Here is a 22,834-nt window from a genome sequence, read left to right as displayed (position 1 = left end):
TATTGAATAAAGTATTAACAGTGTTTTCATGTTATCTCTTTGGAATTGAAAATTACTCTCGGGCTATTACAGTGCAGTGTCTGCAACGCGTATAATTATTATACAGTGCACTTTTGGCGTGTAAAACGAAATAATAGGTTGGGGAAAAAGTTTTTTCGCATTTTTTAAGAAAATTCAAAACATTTTTTAATATAGTTTATTTACATTTAACTAAAGTATGTAGGTATCATTTTGTTCGATAACTTTTTGCCATCATTTAGGTAGGGACATGATCCCATTGCTATAGAAACTTTGGGGCTTCTGATCAAAATACCGCGACAATTGGTTTTGGCAGACCTCTTGTGATATTAACCTGACACTGCCTAAAGAATTCTGAAGAGACTGAAACAGGTGGAAATCTGAAGGTGTAAGGTCAGGACTATACGTCGGATACATTATCACCTCCCAGCCAAGCTCTCTTATTTTTTGCTGAGTGGCTAAAGATGTGTAAGGTCTAGCGTTATCATGATGAAAAACCACACCCCTTCTGGTGATTAATTCCGGCCGCTTTCTCTCAACTTCTTGCTTTAATCTCATCAGTTGTTCGCAGTAGAGTTCAGAATCGATGGTCCTGCCTGGTGGTAACAGCTTATAATGAATAATGGCCTTCCAATCCCACCACACACACAGAATCACCTTGTTGCGAGTTATCCCGGGTTTCGACACAGTCTGTGAAGCCTGACCGGCCTTTGACCACGACCTTTTTCGCACGTTCTTGTCGTACATGATCGACTTTTCATCATCAGTTATCAGCTTCTTCTAAAATGGTTTGGTTCCATTAAGTCGTAATAAAGAACCAAAAATGAGTACACGGTTCATTAAGTTTCTTACAGTGAGTTAAGGAGGTACCCAAATATTGAGCTTTTTTGTGTACCCAATGATTTTCAAATGCGCCAAAACTGTTTTGTGGTCAACTCCCCTTTCTTCAGCTACGTCGTAACTACTGATATGCCGATCTTGCTCCACTTTTTCAAAAATGGCATCCATTTTATCCGTCATAGGGCGACCAGAGGGACTTGGATCTTTGACATCAAAATTTCCGGATTGAAAACGCTTAAACCAAATTTGTGCTACTGTCACAGACACTGCGATAGGGCCATATTAACGTCGCAAATTTTTTTCGCGGCTTGTGTTGCATTTTGACCTTTTTTGTAGTAAAATTTTAAAAAGTATAGAATTTCTTCATTCGATTCACTCATCTTGACGGTACGAAAAATAAATAAAAAACAGACATTATCCTAATTTGATTTTGGAATTATCTTCTTTAAAATCTCAACTTTCCTTGATAACAAAACCAGCCAGATACATATAGTATAGCCAAAGAGATTTGTTACAAGTTCATACATACTATAATGCGAAAAGACTTTTTCCCCAACCTAATACATTGCTTTTATAGCTCTCTATAGAGTTGTTTTCTGTAACATACACTACGCGTATCTATTGGTGTATGTATAATACGTAGATACGTATTATAGAGAGCAATGAAGTTCTCATAAAAAAGCTGTATTACAATTTTCTAGAGGTGAGTCGAGTCAACAATCTAGTTTTCTTTCTAAAGGTGCGTAATTAACTCACGGTATTAAGATTCAGTGTCGAGATTTTGCGGAAAGTATGTCAAATGCAATACGTTTTGACATACTCGAAAATCAACGATGTGTTCTAAATGAAAATCTGCTTGAAATGATCAATAATTTTCATCAATTTATTTTTAGTTTAATTTATATGATGCAAGTCCAAGGTCTATCTACATTTAGGGAAAATAGCAATGGTTAAAATAGTTGCATTAAACTAATACCCTAGTTTTTTTTTAATGTAATAGTTTTGGACAGATAGTGTCCTGCGCCTTGGAACACTAATCAAATCGACCACAAAACCCCTGTCAAAAAAGTTTGATCCGAGACAGCCGCTCCCTTCAGTAACTGTCTTCTGCTCCATTAGTAGATCCCAAGTAACACAGCTATCAGCTACACGCTAATTTATATGCAAGAATGGGTACTGATGAATAACTGAACAGGTAATTTTGAAAATTACCTAGCTTAATATTTGTTGACTTTAACGCATTCAATAGGTAGCTTTTAGTAGGATAAGACAATATAATATAACAACATTATAAATTTATTCTGTACCTACAATTTAACAAGCTCACAGCACACTGCACGACACTTATATAGATCTCTCTGAGACAAACACAGGTAGTTTGTAAGTAGCTGACAGTCCCACAGGCCAAATACACCATCGACCTGTGGACATAATGTAACATAAGAACTAGGGAAATAAAGATCTTTCTATTCTATTCAATAGGTATTATTTTAAGATATAAAATGTAATGTACATATATAATGTTGTTAACTAAAATGGCTGAAATTCCTTTTGTTCTGTAAGGTGATTGAATTAAGTGATCGAATAAGTTTACTTGCGATCTGACTTCGCTCTGCGATAGGCCGAAGACGCGTTATCGACCAATCACTGCGCTAGATAAAGTAAGTTATTGTGGTCATTGTTTATGACAGGGAATTTCGAGGATTTTTAATTTTTAACGGGGTCGATGTTTTGAAGTCAAAAGTTCTCGTATCTTATATATTGTCTTTTAAGTTTTTATTTATTTATTTTTAAACATTAAAAATATGGAATGTATTTTCACGGTAAAATTACAGTAAAACTAAGAAAAAATACAATAAAATCCAGCTCGTTTTATTAATTCAAGCTATTCCATTATTCATATACTTATCTAAACCTTAATCGTCATAAATAAAAACAAGCGATGTGAATAATAAAAATGATTTAATTATGTACCAAATTACGAGGAATACGCAATCAAATTAAGCAACATCAATTTTGCGAATTCTTAGAGAAAAACAATATTGGATGTATTAACAAGTCCGGCCTCATTAAAGTCTCACTACAGAGTACGGTATATGTAGGCATGGTTACCATTTCTTTATATAAGCTATCGGCATACTGATACAAGAAAAATAATATACATTTTTTAATTTGACATGCATTTATAGGCGAACATAACATACACGAAGAGATAATAAAAAAAATAAAATAAAAAAAAAACAATTAAATTATAAAAACTAGACCATTTTACACACACAATGGCACAAATTATAGAATTCAGACCTAGCTCGTTTATCAGAATGCTCAATCTTATGATGTCGGTGAGGTGATCTTTTTTGTAAGTCGGAACATATGCGTCGCATATTGCGGCCTTTATACAACTGTACCGTATTCTAGTATTCTCCGCATGAGACTATTGTATAATATAATTTTTGTTTTGATGTTTTGGAATCCTTTAGTGTTTCTCAGGACATAACCAAGCATCTTAGAAGCTTTCTCTATTGTAATGTCCTGGTGTTGTGTAAACGTCGGTTTACATTAATAATCCAGTGGCGCCCATATAGGATACAAGGGTATTGGCAGCATATTGCACCCATTTCTTTGATCGTTTTTATTGACAATGTACTTGATCAGCCTTCTGTGCCTGCCGTATGTCATAGATTTTTGGGATTTATAGACATGCCGGTTTCCTCACGATGTTTGCTTTCACCGTATGAGCAATTGTTGCACAGCCGTGACTCGAACACACGACCACAGGGTTAAGAGTCGCACGCCTAATCCACTACCACAACGCTGCTCTTTCCACTTTTCAATATGCATTATAATTATATTTTGTATGAGTAACCAATACGCAGTTTAAGTGCTTACAAAGACTTTAAAAATATTTTTGATTAGTTTTTCAAGACCACTAAACTAAACTAAAAGTTTTTTAAATAAACAATAGACATTATTTTAACCAGTACTAATTATATCCTGTCTTTATGCGTCTGTTTTTACAAGACAAAATGTTTGCCTAATTAACATTGATAACGAGCTCTATCGCCAAGTTTTTAACGTTTTAAGCCGCAGGTGTAGGTAGTTATTGCTAAAGTTTAATCAGTCGCCCGACTGTAACGTAGGGTCTAGCTGTGTTTCAGTAACGTATGCCTTCAAATATTAGTTGGTTTCACAGACCGCTATTAATTGTATTAGCTATATTTTGTACTCTGTACTTTGAGTTTTGGAATGATCGATGACCCGTAAGCTCCACTGTAGCCCATGGTATTTTTGTGGATTTGATTTTTTTTGTTCAACCTACATGAGAATTCTGTAGATACTCTAATCGACAATTAGGATAGGTTCGCTCTACTGCGTCTTAAGTGTAGCGTTGAAACCCTACCTTGGGCGATAGCGATTAAAAAGAGTGGCGGAGAGTTTATTGCCAGTTCTTCCCTTCCGTTCTACGCCCTTGATTTGAGAACTGGCACTAACATTTCTTTTTTTGACGTTCATAAGTGTACATTGTGTTACCTATATGATTAAATGATTTTTTACTTTACTTTACTATAATAACCTATTCCTGTATTGTGCTTGTATAGGTGTAATAAAATACAGTGGAGCTAATTAAGCCATATCACTCGCTAAAAGCACGTTAGCGCCAGTGCAATTAGTTCAATTACATAGTTAAGATTTCATAGCGGCTTAATAACCACCGGCCAAGTGTAACGGCTCACTAAGCGGTTTTTTTGTTTCATAAGAATGAATAGAATAATAATAATATATTTAAGAAAATATTTTTTAGGTGTTCTTGCTGAGTTGTTTTATAAGAATTGACTATAATGATATGACTCATCTCATTATAGTCTTGTATGTAAAATTGCTTTAAGACAAATTTGCATGCCATTATGTGTGGAAGTATGTATATGTGAACTTTAGATTGTACCACCATAACATGTTTGTCCCATATTCTTGCAAATGAATTATTATTATTAAAGAAATATGTTCGACTGAAACTCTAATTAATCTAATTTTTTACATCTTATTTTACAAATTTTATAAATTGTTCAAATGTGTTAAGAATTGTCTTTAAGTACTTGCTTTTAGTTTTTCATACAGTCATACATTGTAATCATACTCCTTACCGATAAGAAGAGAAGAACTGGCAATACATAGAACTGGCAAATATATATAGTATTGGAAAAATCAGTATTTAAGTTTGGTTTTGTTTAATTAAAGCTAACTTGGATATATAACAATATTTACTGTATGCAGTAAAATATTTTATACGTGAAGAATTAAATTAATAAAAAAATAATAATTACTGGTTAACATTGTTAACAATGACAATTTCAATTATTAATTTTATTAAAGCAATATGAACGGGATGTGAAGAGCACTTTGTTCTTCAATGAAATTTACTTTACTATCAAAAAAATAATTGAAACAATAAAAATGTTTTTTTTTAAATATTTCATTCGATTTAATATGTTACAGTAACCACCAACTCAACAAAGGCAGCTTAATTAAATTTGTTACTTTGAATACGTACTTTAGTAATTTACCCTGCTTTTTGTTTCAAGGCTATGAAGCCTTTTAAAGAATCTTCTAAAAAACATATTTCTTTATTTATGACTAAGTAAGGTAGAAATATTGTAATGTTTTTTGTGTCGGATTCGGTCTTCCTCAATATTTATTTCAAATTAGACATACCTTCTAGATATTGAATGTAACTTCGAAAAGATATATAACTAAACATTATAAACGAAAATATGTGGATTTTTTAAATTGTACCAAAAACGGTACTGTAAAACATCCGATAGCGACAGCGATACCGATATCCACGTTTTTGTATCCAAGATCGACTTCGGTATCCCAATATCCGTAGCGGTGATATCGTAACCTTGTGATTGTACCTAGGTAACACTGAAAATACAGTTGCGCTCTTCATTTCTGAAGGTCGTGGCGCCTCATGATTTCCTCCATTCTCCTTGTCTTCGGCAAGCAAGGCAAGCCTCTGCATCGGGTTGATGGTAAGAAAATATAACTAGATATATCAAATGACGTTTTTATTGAAAATTATCTTCATTGGGGTAAATTATTAAACATCACGATTCACGATCAAGCCAACAATACGAAAAAAGTATGTAAATAGGTATTTAAAATAAGAAAAGTTCATTTATAATTTGGAAAAGCTATAATAAATTTCGTCAACTGAAACTAGTTGCAAATAATGTTATGTAAGGAAATAACTGACAATAATTGTATTAGTTTATTATAAGAATGAATTGTATATTGTGAGGTAGATTTAATATTTGTAAGTAAATTGGTCCCTCGTGGAAAATTTCTCTGCATACAAATGGCACGGAAAAGCTGCAGTCTGACGTTTCATTCATTTATTAAATTAAGCAACCACAATTCGGACTACTTTTTGTGAACTTAGCATAGATATTATTAACTGACTTGTGGCTGACTATTGCTGGAATATCAAACAAATAAATACAATAAATAGATCAGTGGCGTTACAATCTTCTTAGGTCTGGGTCTCAGATTTCTTTATCTGTTTCATGATCATTTATTTGTAAATCTAATAGGCAAGGAGGTGATCAACCTTCTGTGCTTCACACACGTCGTCGACTTTTTGGGTCTAAGGCACGATATTTTCCTTCACCGTTTGAGCGAACTTTAAATGCAAACATAGAAAGAAAGTCCATTGGTGCACGCCGGGGTGCGAACCTACGTCCTCAAGGATGGGAGGCGCACTATGGAGGCACTAGACAACACTGCTCAAGATAAATACAAAAATAATTGTACTTTAAGTAAGTGCATTACAATATACAAACTAAAGAAAAGTGGAGTTGGTGAATATGTTTGAGATAAGAGGCTTTATGTAAACGTTTGCTGAGCACATGATTGTTTGAAAATACTTATATTCATTAAAGTATGTATAAGGGACGTATTATAAATTACTTAATGTCTATGCTATTTACTATTATAGTCTATTACCATATTAAAAATTACAGTGCAAACGCTAGCAGGCTTTGCAGATTTTAATTCAATTTAATTTATTGATATATATATATAATATTAATATTATGATGTTACATTCTCTTTTGGGAGGACACTGATAAGTGCCATAAGGTCGCTTTCATGCAAATTTGATGACTTTTGTGGGGACTAACCACAACTGGGAAGTGAATTGCCTTTTATAAAGGTTAAGTAATGAAGTCATTCATTTTGATTTGATAATTTTAAACAATCTAAAACCAGTTTAGTTTAGTAACAGATTTGATGACCCGTAATCATTTTTAGATGTTCTTATTCCGTAAATTTAAGTTGATGAAAATATTACGCACAATATTTACAAAGATTCTACAAAATCGGAGTGAAAATAATTTTCAATTCTATCTTAAACTGGGACTAAATACTTATGTGGAAGACTGGCATTTTCACCACCTAAGAGCGGAAAGGAATTCTAAGAGGAATTTCATTAAATTCTCTTCTCCCTTATTGATATGGAAGCCAGCCATCGAAGCCGGAGACGCACTTTATTAAGACATAAACGTAAGAACTCGAGATATGCGTACGTGATAATACCGTATATTGCATTGGTGACCTATTTCATTGAAATTCAATAACAGCTTAGTTTCAATAATATAATATAAATATAAAATTAAATAAAGATTGTAATGAAATTATCCTGTAGTTACTCGTACCTCTCCACTTATTGGAGAAATTAAATATCTATTATTTTTGTAATAAAAATATTTGAAGTCCATGTCTATAGAACAGACAAATTTCTGTGTCTTTTTTCTGAGCATTTAACTGGGTTTCAACCATTAAGCAATGATTAATTTAAATGTGATTAGACTGATATGATATAGAACAAGCGTATATATTAATGTACCTTCTTCACCATGAATAGGTTTTATTAATCCGACATGGTTTATATAAAATTTAATATTTTATGTGTCGAGTTACAGACAAGAAATTTTTATCACGTCTCATATCGAAGTTTTAAGAAAATTTCAAGACGGAAAATTTTATTTTCTGCACCGAGCACTGTATGTTCACCCTCAATGAAGTGATAAAGATCTGAGGGGATGATTACATAGTCTGTGTCTCGTCTGTGTCGAATACAAGTTCAACCCCCAATATTTGCTCGGGCGACGACCCATTCCGTCAGAGCAAACAATAGGAAATATTGAAAATAAGCATTGAAAGCTCTATAAATTCTGCCTCAAGAGACCTCTGTTACAAATTCTGAACTTTATTTAAACTGTTAAACACTGTAAAATGAATTTTGACAGCAATTATCGAGCACGAGTCCCCAATCTCGAATTAGCTTTGACTTGAAATCAAAATTATTCAAATCGATTTTAAATGACGATCAGTCATTTTTTTTAGATTAGATTAGATATATTAGATACATTAGATTTAAGGAGGTCCTAAATTACATTTGTATGTCTTTCAGGTTCAATCCCTGAATTAGTTAGTGAAAATAGTTGTACTGATAATTCATTATTCGTTATCTATATAGATAACGAATCTATAATAGATGGCATTGTTAGTTGGTTAGTACAATTATTTGAACAAAAACCTTAAAAAATTATATACTAAACTTACTGATCGTATAACATAGGTACATACTACTTATGTAGATATGTATGTAAATAGCAGATGTCAAAAGTAAATATTGTAATCTAAGGAGCGCTGTAAATGAGGTATTCGGAATAAACAGGGATTTTGTGCCTCATTGTCATGCTAGCAAAACATTAAAAGTGCACGGAAAATATTTACGACTTAAGTTATTTTTATATATATTTTCACTACATTCGACCATAGAGTACCGTTTAATTGTGCATACTTCAAATTACTTCAGTAGTATTACGTATACGTAGATATTTTCGTTATTTCATTACATAATTTGTATATTTTAAAGTTTGTGGGTAGATCTTAAGGACCGTTATTATAGGTGGGTAGGCACTTAATCAAACAGGGCCATTCACCGAATTTTAACAAAACAAATTAAGCTTCACTAAAACAAAATAGGGAGGTTTGTGGGAGTAGAAATAAAAAAAAATATTTAGAAGGTTTATAATGGTTGGTATGGATCGATTTTTAAATATTTAATTACTTAATTTAATGTGAAGAGAAACGTATAGCGCCAGAAAATGCTATGTAAAATATATGTTACCGGAAATGTATGTAATCCGTGATTATATTTACGACGCTTTAATTAGTAAGATAATATGAAGATTATTATATTTTACGATATGACTGTTACCTGAACGTTGTTGTCTCAACGAGTGCTAATAAAAATTGTTATTCTCATTTTAACAACGTGTTTTATTACAGAAAGCATTCTTTTTATACATTTCCTAATACGATATTGGAATTACATACATTTCTTTGGAATTGTGCACATTTCCTAGGACATGTATGTATTAAATAGTTTTCGAAACAATATTTTATACATTTCCTAAATAGCTTCGGAATTATATAAATTTCCTATACAATTGCTAGATTTCATACATTTCCGGTAACATATATATATATGTATTTTAAATCACATTTTATCTTTAAGGAAATAAAATTTATGTTGAAAATAATAATCTATAGAGTGCTAATACTTTGTATTAGTGTTTGATAAGTACAGCATATAGGGCTTGCAGCTAAATTATCAAGTGTTTATCAATGAAAAGAAGCTGGCGCCACTCTGTCGCCCACAATCACACTCGACGCGGAATCTCTTCCGTATCTCTGATTCACTGGGTCAACGACCTGGACTTGGGGTGATTGAAAAAAATCGATCTTTGAAATCACTTGATCTGTGTTATTATTGGATTTTTGTTGAAAGAATAAAATTCGAAATATCGTAGGAAATTTGAAGCGGTTATATTTTAATTTATAACCGGTTTATTTACTTATGAGGGTCAGTATTTTTACAATAACTCAACATTTGTAATATTAAATAAACAAACAAATGCACAACAAAAACCTAATAATGGCACTCAAGGCACATTTACTTACATATGTACATTTCGTCATGTAACATTGACATTTGACATGTACCTTCTCTCTCATATTAACGCTTTTTTTATACGTTAGTTAACATTTCACATGAAGATCACATTGGTCAGAAATGGCAATACATGTTTTTACATTAAAATACTTAGCTTTAATTCTTCCTATATTTTGAATAAATTAATACATAGTATTGTCTTTTATTAACATATCTTTTACTCATTTAAAGAAAACACCTTTTTACCGGATTGAAGTTATGTATTATTATAAACTTATAATTATGTAAAATAATACATAAAGTGTTTACTTTAAATTTATACAGTTTTTATTCTTACAAATCAATACTATCTCAGAGGCTGACTAAGCGTAATCGCTCCCTAGAATTGTATTGAACTTGTATGTCATTGTTAGAATTAATGATCGGTAACATTTTGGAACTTCAACAGTCTCATCCCTCATCAATTTACATAATATTTTCATAAATATATCACTTTCCTTATTGTACATAATCCCTACCATAGAGAGAAAAAGTTAGTTTTGTGATTTGGAATAGGAATAAATAGGAACTTGGCTGTTGATAAATAATTTTCATTTTTTAACCAATTCCCAAGAATTATAATAATAACAACATATTTATAAGTTAAGTAGTAAATAACAAAATAGTATAGTATATAAGTAAGTAAATAATTTTTAATAACAATTTAATAGTTTTATTCTTTAAAGAATCCAAAAGAAGAAATAGGTTTTTCTTTTTTATTCCTTGATATATATTTGTTTTCGGGTGACTTGCTATTTATACAATTGAGTGGTCTCGCGTATCGATTAAAAATAAAAAAGGACTTCATATTTCGAATTTCAAAGTTATCATACGTTTGGTCTGTGTTATTTTAGGCTTTCAGAATGAAAGATTCGATTGTTTGGTTTTGACGTATTGTTTGCGTTAATATATAGGGGTTTATGTTATATTGTGTAATAAAAGAGTTTAACAATGAAAATGAGTATTTGTTAACTTCAAGGCTTAAAAATATCATGGTAATAATTTAAAGCAAATTTTTATATTATATATTATATGCTTCAGACAACCAGCTTTTCTTACTATGCAAACTTAAAACTTTAAAACTGTTGGCTATTCAATCAAATTATATGTTCATATTATATTATGTTATTCTCGTTGTTAAGTACTAATTTTCCAAGTCTGGGAACCGTAGATAGGACAAAATTTCCCCATCCATAACAATCTTTTGGTTTTGGAGGGTAACGGTACCAGAGATTTAAAAAGTGCGCCCTATATTATTTTGTAAAAAATATGCTTAGAAATACATATTTGCAATATAAAATTGGCAATGTTCATTTGTTTCATGGCAAATCTACCATCTCTATATATAAGTCAATAGAATAAATTAGAAGAACGCCTGATTTTACCTACATACTTGGCTATCGATGTGGTATAAATAGTGCGGAATCGACAGAAGAGTTGTGGAACAAATTGTTTTAATGCATTTCTTCTATACATTTTCTACGGAACAAGAATTGCTCTTCAATTCCAAACTTATTTTTCTTAGTTTACCTACTTCCAGCCCCCATATCGCAGGTCGTGTAGACATAAGGCATTAAGGTAGGGAGTAATTAATATAGAGGGTTTGATTATGTGATCAAAAGGTTTTTAATCCCTCTCTTAGGGATATGATCTATTTACCGGATTCATAGTTTAAGTGGTATCAAACCCCAAGCCAACTCGCTGGCAGCGTGCCGCACAACCTCTATATTAAGTTATTTAAATGAAAATCGTTTGATTTAATGTTCGAAAGCATTTCAATAACGAACAGGACAGGAAATAAGAAATCTATGTATAATCTTGTTTATTCTCTTTTTCTTCAGTTACTAGAGTACCAAATAATCCGTAAAATTCCTCTATTAAATTTTTCTTTGATAGCTATTAGGTATTCGATTTTCATTTGATTTTCTATCTGCGGCGGTGCATCCATACATACGGGCTTTTCTAATATTATGATCCAACATTAAATATATATGGGCTTCATAATCTCGCAGTGCTTCATTCCGCGTCATATATTTTATGCTGAGAAAAAATAGATTTGTATGTAACTGTAATCAATTTCACATTACTGATAAAAATCTAGATGGCTGACTGACGTATATATCACAATTTTTTATTTAAAATTATATATGGCATTTATGATAGATAGAACGATATATAGAGGTTGTATATAATAACAGTGTTTATTGTTTGAATTTGGGTAAATATATATTTTTTTTAAAGGATTGTCTCCTGTCTTAACATAAGCAAGTGTCCAATAACACTATTACAGTATTTAATTAGTAAAAGACACTCTGTTCTTGTATAATTGTGGTTTCGTTAGCGTTATTAGAATTATGAATATTTTCTTTAAATTAATAAAAATTGGATGTCGAAGAAATTGGCCCTTCGTCGTGGAGATACTGATTTTAACTTACACGCCTTACTAATAAATTTTTCAAATACTTTTGTAATAATATATTGTATTCCGTGTGTATATTGTGAATGGTAAGGTCAAACAATGAATTTACGTCATCGATATTAATTATTTACATAAATACAGTATAATGGAAATGGTCGGGATATTACAATCCCCTTGTTAATTAGTGAACGACACACTACTAGAAACATAACTTCAAGATATGTGTCCAAGTATTGTTTTTACAAGGAGGCGGATTTCGGTCACTAAATCGTTATTTGAAATGAAAAAGTAATATTACGATTATATTTAGGCCAAATATTAGCGCGAAATAGTCCTAATCCTAATGTAATGAAAGAATGCAATATACCTAATACACAAAATAATAACTCAATATTTTATTTATTAATCTATATACGTATAATTTGTATTAATAATATAAAAAAATAGTTATATAGACAATATATATAAGGACTGAAATGATATCATGATAGAAACTGTTTTCAAAGGCAAATTATTATCGGACCATATCAGCCTACTACTATATACGAGTAAATGTTGCTGCTTTGTGAGACAGATTCTCATTAAATATAGGCAAAATAATAACGACATATTAAATCATTGGATTTCATTTTCCATTTTGATACTTTATCGATGTAAGATATTTTGTCCTCACCTCGTTAGGTGATGGTTACAAGTCTCAATATAAAAATAATTCTTTTAATTTAATTAAGAATTATTCATAAACATATATATTTTTTTATATAATTAGTTATACCTTTGTCCTATCTTTTGCCAACATCACCACTGCGCTACAGCCTATATAGCTTGGCAAAATCCAAGCGTCTTTGCTAAGGATTATTGCGTAAAAATTATTAGTTATTTTTCATGTGAATTGTCTGTTTATTAACCGCTTGACTGTTCAAGTCGAGCTCAGACGAGTAGTACCCATATCTTGCCACTTTAATATATATAGGATACAAACATCTATCTTCTGAGAAACATCAACATTGCAAGATCTTTGATATTATCAATATAAATCAGTCCTGGTCCTTCTAACATAATATACGGTCTCATTAGAACCTCATTAAACGAACGTATTCGTGATAAGTAGAGTAGACCTTGTTCCATATAAAGATGTCATTAAATATTTCATTATATGAAGCTAAGTTAAAATTTAGTAATTTAAAATATTTTATACTTTTTAAAAGTCATAAGAAATTAAAGTATCATTACAATAATGACCTTATTGTTTGTAAAGAACCATTTCAGACAGTTAAAGTTTTTTTGTTGATACAGTGATTTTGCATAAAGAGGCTAATAAACAGTTTTATTCTAACACATGTATTGTCTTAAAAATACAAACGACAGTCTTTTAATAACGATCTACATTAGCACAAAAGCTTTTACTGTTTTAATTTACTTTTCACTACACTGTGATTCTAAAGAATACGAGCTCAAAATAAATAAGCATTTTATCGAAAGTTTATCGTTATCTTCTTGATGCCGAGGGCCAGAACTGTAGACATTTACGTGGTTCTTAAGCCTTAAACTAAAACTGCGCAATTCGCCATTAAAGGACAAATACTTTCTATGATATAATAATATTATTTATTGACAAAAACAGGTTACATGATTAACACGTATCCTAGGATCGAGTCAGAACTATAATAATTTCAGGAGTATATTACCTCCCAGTAGCATTGTGTAGCAATAACGAGAATTAATTATTATAATTTAAATAACTAATGAAACCAATTAAATTAATTTATGGTAAAATAATATACATTTACAAAGTTCTATTTTACTTATTCCAAATAATTCAGTAGAAATATAAATATATCACCTGATAATTGATATGCGTGTAATGAAGCCAGCGCAGTTACGTATCTATGTATTGTTCACGATTTATTGAATTAAATACGTATTTTATTACAGAATTTATATTCTAATTTCGAAGGGAAGTAAGAATAAAACTCATTTACCTACGGTTTTCTTAACGTTAAAGTATTTGTATTACTAACTTTTTTTAATGTATTTAATTGATGCTTCCATGAAAACAAAACACTACACTGATGTAATTGCACTATTTTAACTTAAGTACTCTTTCGTCTTTTTTTTGTCAAATTGTGTTAAAGGGACAGAGGTACTTTCGTTTAAACGGTGCAATAAGACTACTATATTTTTTATGAATAAGGGGTTGAGAATTTTTATATATTTTTAACTTATTTCATTTTTATACCACCGAAAGAAGAAATACTATAAAAACTCAACTTGGTTCTTCATAGATTAAAACGCTGCTCTATCACACAAATTCATAACAAAAAATATATATACATATTTGTAAAAGTTGGAATGCTAAACGTAACATTTTTACGTCACAGAATCCACGACGGTAAATTTTTTACATTCAAATGATAATGTCTTCTAGTTCACTGTAGTTAGATAAATCTTTAGCTATTTCAAAAAGGTCTTTGGACTTTGATTTAACTGTTCGGAATTTATTATACTGAATTTAAATGTTGTTATAAGTTAGGTAGTAGTATACTGCAGAATAAACAAAACTGCTAATGAAAGAACTTTTTGTGTTAAAACATATTTTTAAAATCAAAGGTTCGAAATGAAAAAACATTCAACTGTTTTAGATATAAATTGATGTAATTAAATAATTAGCTAAAACAATAACATAAACACACATGTGTGTGTTTAATAACTGAGAGTTAAACAAGACGATGCTTCTAGGGTGACGCTGCGCTACGCGGCGTCGGCCAGTGTAGACAGCGTTAGTCGCCTCGAGACCGTCGCAATACGCGCTACGCCGTAGCGCAGGGATTTTGTAGTGCTTTAACAAAACTTAAATAATGTTAATATACAATTTCGTTACAGTGCATAAAATGTGGTTATAAATATATGAAAATTTGTGCTCAGTAGATAGAGACGGTTTACTAGTTAATAAACAATGTTTTCAGCAAATAAAAGTGTAGTTTTAAGAATAGCTATTTTTTTTCTCACAACACAAGGTAATATTAAATATTATAATATACTAATAGCACGTAGTAAAATGAAGTTATATTATAAGAATCTTCTTTCGTACATAAAGTATAGGTATAAAATACATTTAAGCAAAGCATATATTTACCGAATAAAATACAATTCTGTAGCATCAAAATAAAAATAACAACCATAACTGAATACAATGCATATTGTAGCAGAAATTAAACGTTTCTAGGTTTGCATGAAAATTCCCTTTAATTTTTTATTAGTTTCTGTTTTATTTGTATCGTCCTTTTATTGATATATTTGAAGAAGGTTGTTGTCAAACTGTCGAGTACGAAAATCTAATTCTTATTCTAGGTTGAAAATAACATTGACAAAAATATAAATATTATGGAATTGTTAGGAAAAATATGAACATGATTATTTAGTACTATCATTGAATAAGATTTGTAAAGCTATTCATTCATGAGAAATTAAAAATGCTTTAGTTAGTAGTCGTCGATCGGAAGTGGTGGAGGCCTGATGACCTGTAACACAGGTACTCTTACCTTTAGCAGGCATCAGTCTCACACAAACTAGCATTTTCCCTAAACAGAAGTAAGACAATTATTTATTTATAATAGTATATATAACTGTCACTTGTAATAACTATTATTATTATTAGTTTAAAACCTTAAAGGAACACAGGGAAAAACGATGTTCAAAAAATTCTCTGGGAGATGAGAAGTGGCACATGCGACATCGGACACGATCTAGTTGTCGGTCCCCGTCGCGTGTTGGTTATTGGACTAGATACCGCATCAGCAGTACCAATAACAATTACATCACAATCAAACGTAACGCGCATATCCTAGGCCTATCTGTCGTCAGGTCCTGTTTATTACTAATGTTTGTAATTCGATGTAATTCTGCTCAGTCAGTGCTTTTAACTAATAATGCAATATGCTGTTGACGTTAATAATTGTACTTGGATACCTGTATGAATAAAGCTATTAACAAAAAAATAATAATATTAGAATTCCTCTACAACTTTTTGCCCAAATAATATAAGTAACCTTGCAAAAAGCTGTTTATATTTTAATAATTATTAATCACTGATTCAGACTGATAATTGTCTAATTTGGGCAGTTGAAAATGATAATTTTAAGATGATTGTTGGTTTGGTACCTAAAAGTTATAGATGCATGGTAAATTTGCGGCAGAAAAAAAAGTGTTCTAATTAGGTGTCGCGTTTTCCTTAAAATTGTGGTTTTAAACGGTACACAAACTCGGAAAGCCTGAAAATTCTGAAACCTTATGTCATTTATTTATCGTTTTAGAGAAAGTATTTTCTTTTGAAATATTAATCGTAAGTTTCCGGAAACAAAGTTAAGTAAATTTGTGTGTTGGAAATAAATGAACTGTGGATTGTGAATTTATGTATTATTTGTATTTTATTGTTATTATGTTACTGAGGTCATGGAAAGGTCAATTCAACATTGTTTATTTTTATTTGACATTGATAGGATTCTTAGCCAAATAAACTTTTATTATTGTAATGAAAAGTTTATAAATAAATAATTAAAAACGACAAGACGCGTTTGATAAGGTGTTTATCACAGTAATATAATTATATGATATAACTATATAACGATTTCAGTTAACGAATTTTTTCACAGATTATTATGGACACACTTGAAACAATTGCCGATTAAAAGTTATTTTCGATATTAAGATGGTTTATTAACCTATATATGGAGGCATGTGTTATACATATAATAATAATAATGATTATAGTTCCAGTTATATAGATAATTCACAAAAAGTTGCGAATTACTAAAGCCTATCTTTATAGACCAAAATAGGCCATAAAACTCTTATACGTCGAAGTACCGACTTCCAAAAAATAGTGCCATATGATCTTCATATCCCTTCTTTAGATGTAAGGGTTCAGCGACCTGAAACGATTTGCAACATTTGAATCAAATCTGATAAACCGTTTGCTCGCAATAATTATTACAAACTTCTATATAATAAAAATACAATGAATTGTTCCATTAATAATTTTTGCATGCGACGTTAGAGAAAGATATGGGCACACGATATAAAGATAATAGGATACAACTTGGACAAGAAGAGCTAACATTCGAAAATAATGCAAGCAGCTGGCCTATGTGCCACAGGTCACGCTGATCACCAAAACCGGCACATCTGATGAAATGAAATGAAATAGTTTATTCTTGCAAGTAGGACTATATAAATCACTTTTACAATGTCTTCCTAAACTAGATGAAGTCGACATTTCCTAACTGACTGCCCTGAGAAGAAATGTCGAAACAAACTCGGGGGTCTTAGTCTCTTTTATAGTCCAGATAATACAATAATAAATTAATAAATTTGTGATAACAAATGCAGAGTATTTACTGGACTGGTCTTTGGAAGAAAGAACCAGATCGATCTGAGCAAGCCTGTGCCAGCAGACGGCAAGCATGCCCCGAATAGCTCATGCAGCTCAACCATTTTTGAGAGAGCTGCACAACCCGGTACAAAACAATACCGCCAGTGGCACCATAAAAATATGTGGGGCAACAACTCACTCAGATCGCCAGCCCAAAATAACTATAGACTAAAATGTATCAAATTATAAATCAAGCAAAAGAGTTTATGATATACCCGTATCAGTAAAGTTAGGTTATGTAACTTAAACAAGTGTTTATATATATTATACTGGGTGTTAGCAATAAAGGCCTTATAATAATATTGGTGCGAAAAGAAGCGAAATATCGTAATAGTTGGTATGTTAGGGAAAAGAGTCCCGGTCTTCATACCTTTTGACCTCAGTCGATTTGTTGCCGTAACCGCAATTGCGAGTGCCGATCCCTCAGGCGCCGTATTAAGTCTTAAGGCCGATTTACATTATTTTAGTGTTTAGGAGAGTGCTTTAGGATAGTACTTTAGTTGAAACATGTAAACGCTACTTGCTTTAGTACGGTTCTACTTGACTTTCAAGTTGAATCAAAATAGAATCGCTTTTTATTTTTGTTTCAAGTGATACCCCTCCCGCGGCCGCGCACCCCCCGAGATCTTCCCTCGTTGTGTGTAAACATAGACCAGTGCCGATAATTTTTGAAACCTAAAAAAATTACAGTAGGATGAAACCCATTAGAAAAGCAGGGGAATATGATCAAAATGAAAGGAAAAATAAATTACGGTCGATCTGAGGTCGGGAAGGGTAGGGGGGGGAGTTTTAAGGGTAAAAAACGGTTTATCTCGATTTCCGGCAAAACTACAAGTCCTATCGAAGAAAGTTAAATGGCAAAGTTGGAGGTAATAAAAAGATCTAAAACTTTTGTATTCACACATTTTTCACATAACCTCAAAATTTATGTGAAAAATTCAAAAAACCAAGTTTTTGGTTTTTTATTTTTATCTTTAACAAAAATATTTTTTTTTTAACGAAATTTGGTGAAAACTTACCTTTCTATGTCCCAAATACACTGTAATTTATTTGATTAAAAATATTTATTTGTTCACCTTATTTTGAATTAATATCGAAAAAACACCCTAATTTTCAATCGAAAATTCTGACGTCAAAATTTCAGCTTTTTTCAAAAAGTTAGTGTGCTTTCAGTTCGTTGAAATCTCTACTTTCCTATGGTTAAAAAATTTATATATATTACCATAGTAAATCTTCTCAGAAAACGCAAAAAATCGTATGCAGTAACGCCCAGACCTGTCATCCCCTTCCTTACTTGTGTTTACTTACGGGTGTTTTTTCGATATTAATTCAAAATAAGGTGAACAAATAAATATTTTTAATCAAATAAATTACAGTGTATTTGGGACATAGAAAGGTAAGTTTTCACCAAATTTCGTTAAAAAAAAAATATTTTTGTTAAAGATAAAAATAAAAAACCAAAAACTTGGTTTTTTGAATTTTTCACATAAATTTTGAGGTTATGTGAAAAATGTGTGAATACAAAAGTTTTAGATCTTTTTATTACCTCCAACTTTGCCATTTAACTTTCTTCGATAGGACTTGTAGTTTTGCCGGAAATCGAGATAAACCGTTTTTTACCCTTAAAACTCCCCCCCCTACCCTTCCCGACCTCAGATCGACCGTAATTTATTTTTCCTTTCATTTTGATCATATTCCCCTGCTTTTCTAATGGGTTTCATCCTACTGTAATTTTTTTCACTTTTTATTTATTTTAAAGGCTATCTGCACTGGTCTAACACGTAATTTAGTAAAATCTTTAGGAGAGTACATAAGTGCCGTGAAACGCTTGCGTGTTTTTTGATTTTTAAAGATGGCTAAACACTAAAATAATGGAAATCGGCCATTACGTTATAAAAGTTGTGATATGCAATAACCCATACAATATGAATAAATTTGTGATGTGTTAGTAGTGGTTGTAGCTTCGGTACCAAGGGGTAGAAACGTACCTACTATTTGTATTAATAAATGTGACATAATTTTGCTAAAGAGGTGTATAGTCTTCTTAGACTGAACTCTGAACAAAAACGACAACTATTTATTTTATTTGCTGCAAAAGTGCATTTTATTTTAAACCCGTCGGTCCGATCTTATTTAACAAGAACCCGTACATCATAAAATAAAAATTTCCATACATACATTATACATTCCACTTTACATCTAAGAAAGTAACAAATTATCTCTTGTGTAAAGATTACAAAATGTACGTAACGTATGATTTTTACAATAAGGTTCTTAACGTGAGTTGATCCAATTACATTGTGTGATGAAACGTAATTATAAAGACATATATGTTAGGTTAATAAAATAAACGATTAGGCCTAAAGCTAAATGTTAAAAACACTATTATTATTTATTTGATATCAATCATAATTATAATACAATTTATTTAAGGGGCGATACGAGATAAAGATTTAGTTTTGAAATTAAAAAGTAGGTTTCAAACACAATTTCGTTTAATACGTATATGTACGTCGCTACACATCTACTATATAAAAATAAGTCGGGTTTTCCTCCCTGACGCTATAACTCCAGAACGCACGAACCGATTTCCACGGTTTTGCATTCGTTGGAAAGGTCTCGGGCTCCGTGAGGTTTATAGCAAAGAAAATTCAGGAAAAATTTCAACAGAAAAGCGGGATCACCAAACGAAATGTTATATAAAACGAAGCCATCTGGTGGCGAAACGGAGTTCGCCGAGTTTGCTAGTTGGTTATAAAAAGTCAAAAGTCAAAACATTTATTTCAATTAGACCACCTAAATTGGCACTTTTGAACGTCAAACAAAATACAGAAGATTTTAGTTGCCCCTTCCAAAAGGTAGTTTCGTGTGGAGAAGAATGGGCAAGAAACTATAGTTGAGATTTATTTCAGTGTTCATACATTTCTGAACATCGCAAAAGTAAACAATCAACAACAACGTTTATGACAATTCAATCAGGATAAATCAATAAAAATCAGTCGAGATTTTAAAGCTTTATTGTTATAATAATAAAAATTCTTTCATTATTTTTAAGTGTAATTATTAAAATGTTATAAGTAATAAGACCTCGGTCGTTCCAATAAAAGAGTTTGAAGGCATTTTACATGGCAGCGGTAAAAGTTTGGGGGATATTACATCGCACTGTCTGAAACCTCATAAAAAAATGAAAATACGGCATCTATGTCACTACATAGAGATCACTATCTCAACACAGCACGTCTCAATGGGATCGAACGCATTTTCATAGTCTACAAACCCTAGGCATAGTAAATTGTATCTTCGGTTTTCTGTACGATCTGCCTAAGCGTATATATATATATGTAGTCGATTGTCTGTAAAAAAAACTGGTTGTATTCTAAAATACGAAATAACTACGTGACGTTGCGAAATGCATGTTTCAAAGAAATCATTCACTATGTAAAGGAATTTATTCACACGATAAACTAGGGAGTAATTTTGCATACTAAATCTAGCAGCGCTTAAATAAAGAGTTTTATTGGAATTCCGAAGATAAAAATCGCTATTTGGTGATTGAATAAAGAAATTAATTAGAGAAAAGAGTGTGATGCTGTTAATCCAATATTATACAATCATTGCAAGAAGAGAAAATTTTCATTTCATTTTTATAACTAACCGTAGTAGACCCGACAGACGTTGTCCTGTCTTAACTATGAATATTGATTTCAAGTTGGTATAATTAATTAAAAAATATTACAGAAACAAAGTGTTTATTATACTAATGCTTTATTTATTAACTCCGATCGAAGAATTTATTTTAAACGTTATTCATTTTTCTTACATCCTCTTTGACGATATTTGCAGCACGCATTCTGTCAATGTAATGTAAAACGCCATAAGGTTACATCAAAAAGTTCGAATTATATGGTGGTTAAGTATTCTTAAATTTTCTAATTTTCTGCGCATTTTTTTCTTTTTTTCTTTTATAAGAACCTTCTCCTGACAATTAAAAACACAACAAAAAGAAAAATCAGACAAATCGGTCAAGCCGTTTTCATGTTATGTCGTGACAACGAAAAACGGGTTTCATTTTTATATATATAGACTAGTCTGGCCTAAAGTTCTGTTACAAATGAAAAAGCATTTTTTCAACTTTTTAATTATTTTGAATTTGGAACACATATTTTTTTTTATTTTTTATAAAGACAATTCACACCAATTGACCTAGTCCCATGCTAAGCTGGTGAAGCTTGTGTTATGGGTACTAGGCAACGGATATACATACATATTATAGATAGACATATAAATACATATTTAAACACCCAAGACCTAAGCACAACACCAAATGTTCATCACATCGATGTTCGTCTCAGCCGGGGATCGAACCCGGGACCCATGGATCCGCAGTCATGGGTACTAACCACTAGACCAATGAGTCGTCAATTATATTATTTTAAAAACTTCTTTCGATTTTGCGCCATTTCACATATTTTTTCGTGTTCATTATCAAATTACAATATAGAATGGGGTGTTAAAGAAAATAGGATTGCAGTGATTGCCTTGCCCAACGTGGGTATGGAGCCGTGGGTCATATTCGAGACACTTCAAAAGCTTGTTATTAGCCGTATGTTCGTATATCATACTACTAGCTGACCTGGCTAACTTCGTTCCGCCCTACAACCTTATAATATCGTTGTTACTTTAATTTAACTTATTTTAGGATTTCATTAATGTTAAGTATTACATTAATACAACTTTTTTGCAAATACAGAAATGTTTTATTGGTTGCCATTGCGAAAGAAGAATGGCAGTTTTACACATTAGGCATCTTCTCTGTAGCGTCAATATGGCGATACTGCATGTTAAGCACTTTCTGATATCCAACATCTTTTGATCAGGATCAAAGCATGGTTATGCATCTCCTCATTCACCTCAAGATCGGAATTTCTTGAACTGACACGATTCGACGTAAAATGATGCGTAGTTTTGTCAACAGATGGCACCATATGGTTTTTGCATTCGTAAAATTAATTAATTTATTTATTGTGATTCGATAACTTATCCGATATTTTATTGCTTATTCTGC

At 31.4% G+C, this 22,834-nt stretch overlaps 1 protein-coding gene across 1 annotated transcript in view; it reads left to right on the top strand.

Moving 5' to 3' along the window:
* Positions 1 to 15,119: 15,119 nt before the first annotated feature.
* The window catches only part of LOC125052537, a 47,266-nt gene continuing 39,551 nt past the window's right edge, over positions 15,120 to 22,834 (top strand). Inside the window, exon 1 of the mRNA XM_047653444.1 lies at positions 15,120 to 15,355. Coding sequence (XP_047509400.1) covers positions 15,295 to 15,355 — 61 coding nt within the window. The 5' untranslated portion in view covers positions 15,120 to 15,294. The remainder of the gene's footprint in view (positions 15,356 to 22,834) is intronic.

This window comes from Pieris napi, chromosome 9, assembly GCF_905475465.1.
Source record: "Pieris napi chromosome 9, ilPieNapi1.2, whole genome shotgun sequence".
In the NCBI taxonomy this organism is placed as follows: domain Eukaryota; kingdom Metazoa; phylum Arthropoda; class Insecta; order Lepidoptera; family Pieridae; genus Pieris; species Pieris napi.
The sequence above is the reverse complement of the archived record's forward strand: the minus strand, read 5'-3'. Positions and strand labels throughout refer to the sequence as shown.